The sequence below is a fragment of the Herpailurus yagouaroundi genome, unplaced genomic scaffold (genome assembly GCF_014898765.1).
Source record: "Herpailurus yagouaroundi ecotype Mexico unplaced genomic scaffold, PumYag 72077, whole genome shotgun sequence".
Lineage (NCBI taxonomy): Eukaryota > Metazoa > Chordata > Mammalia > Carnivora > Felidae > Herpailurus > Herpailurus yagouaroundi.
Window position 1 is genome coordinate 1 of NW_024420991.1, and position 1,658 is coordinate 1,658.

General features: G+C 49.9%; 1 protein-coding gene across 1 annotated transcript; it reads right to left on the reverse strand.

Annotated features, from left to right (window-relative positions):
* Positions 1-452: 452 nt before the first annotated feature.
* On the reverse strand, positions 453-1,652 carry LOC121026307 (olfactory receptor 4D2; the record flags this gene model as incomplete). Its single annotated transcript, XM_040469168.1, has 1 exon — positions 453-1,652. A coding segment is annotated over one exon (915 nt), but the record flags the coding sequence as incomplete, so codon positions are not given.
* Positions 1,653-1,658: the final 6 nt, after the last annotated feature.

The window sequence follows — 1,658 nt, forward strand, 5'->3', positions numbered from 1 at the left end:
AGTTCAGCTCCCACCCTCTCCATGCCTCCCTCACCACACTGAGGAATCGCCACCAAACACTTCCAAAACACTGCTCAACCCATGAAAAAATACATGTCAGGAATAATCATAACAATGACAATAACCCTCACATAGGTTCTATATAAGGTTGATAAAATATTCTTATACACGTTTTAGATCTTATAACAAATCTGTGAGATTATTGGGACAGATATTGCTTTATGCCAGTTTGGTGAGGAGGAATCCATGAGTTCAAGAGAGGCCAGGTAGCTTATCCAAGGTCAGCAGTCTGGTAACATATGGGTCAAGGGCTCCCAAGCTAAGGCTATGTCTTCAAGGTCTGTGCTTTCTCTAACACTCTGGACACAGGTCAAAAGGGGTGCTGGGAAGAGAAGTCAAAACACAAACTAGAAGTGCCTTCGCTGGGGGAAATGCCCTGATCACAAGAGGAAACGACCCCCCAGGAAGGGGGAAAGAAGGGTGTAGCTTTCCAGAGTCATGAGAACACTTCTCAATGAGCAGGGGTTTTAGAAACCTGGCACAAACCTTAGCCACCAAAGGGGACTTTTCCCTTTTTCCCAAAAATCTGAGGCAGTTGCTTAGTTTCAAAACTCACTCACTTCTATGATGACCTCCACAACATATGCACAGGCTATGAAGATAGCCAGCAGACACAGTAGCTTTCCCTCCACTTTACAAATGGAAAACAAAGCCAGAGAGAAGTGACCCACTCATTGTCACTCCCTTTTACAAACCAGCCGGCGCCTCCCTAGTCTCTTCACTGCTGCCTGCACCTCCTGGTTCCTCAGGGTGTAGATCATGGGGTTGAGCATTGGGGTCATGACCGTGTGGCTGATGGACACAGCCTTGTCCATGGAGAAGGGGGTGAAGGGCCGGGCATAGAGGTAAATGCTTGGAATGAAAACCATAGACACCACGACGATGTGGGTGGTGCAAGTGGAAGCTGCCTTCCTCCTCGCCTGCCCAGAGTGGGACCTCAGCATCACCAGGATGACTGAGTAGGAGGTCAGGAGGAGAAAGAACCAGATGACATCCAGCAGTCCACTGTTGGAGATCATGAGGAACTCCAGGAGGGTGGTGTCAGTGCAGGCAAGTCTCAGCACTTGTGGGACATCACAGTAGAAGTTATCCAGGACATTGGGGCCACAGAAAGGCAACGGGAGCATCAGAGCCAGTTGGGCAATGGAATGGACGAATCCTCCTATCCAGCTAGCCACCACAAGTCCCACACAGAGCTGTGTGTTCATGATGGTCACATAGTGGAGGGGTCGGGAGATGGCAACAAGGCGGTCATAGGCCATGACTGAGAGGAAGAAGACCATGGCGCCTCCCAGAAAGTGGAAGAAGAAGATCTGGGCCATGCAGCCCTGGTAGGAGATGGTTTTCTTCTCAGAGAGGAAGTCCACCAGCATCTTTGGGGCAGTGACAGAGGAGAAACAGAGGTCTAAGACAGCCAGATTTCGGAGCAGAAAGTACATGGGTGTGTGGAGCCGTGTGTCTGAGGTCACCGTGACCATGATGAGGAGGTTTCCCACGACAGTGGTGGTATAGACAAACAGGAACACCAGAAACAGGAAAAGCTGGAGCTCTCGAGTCTGTGAGAGTCCCAGGAAGACAAATTCTGATACCCACGTGAG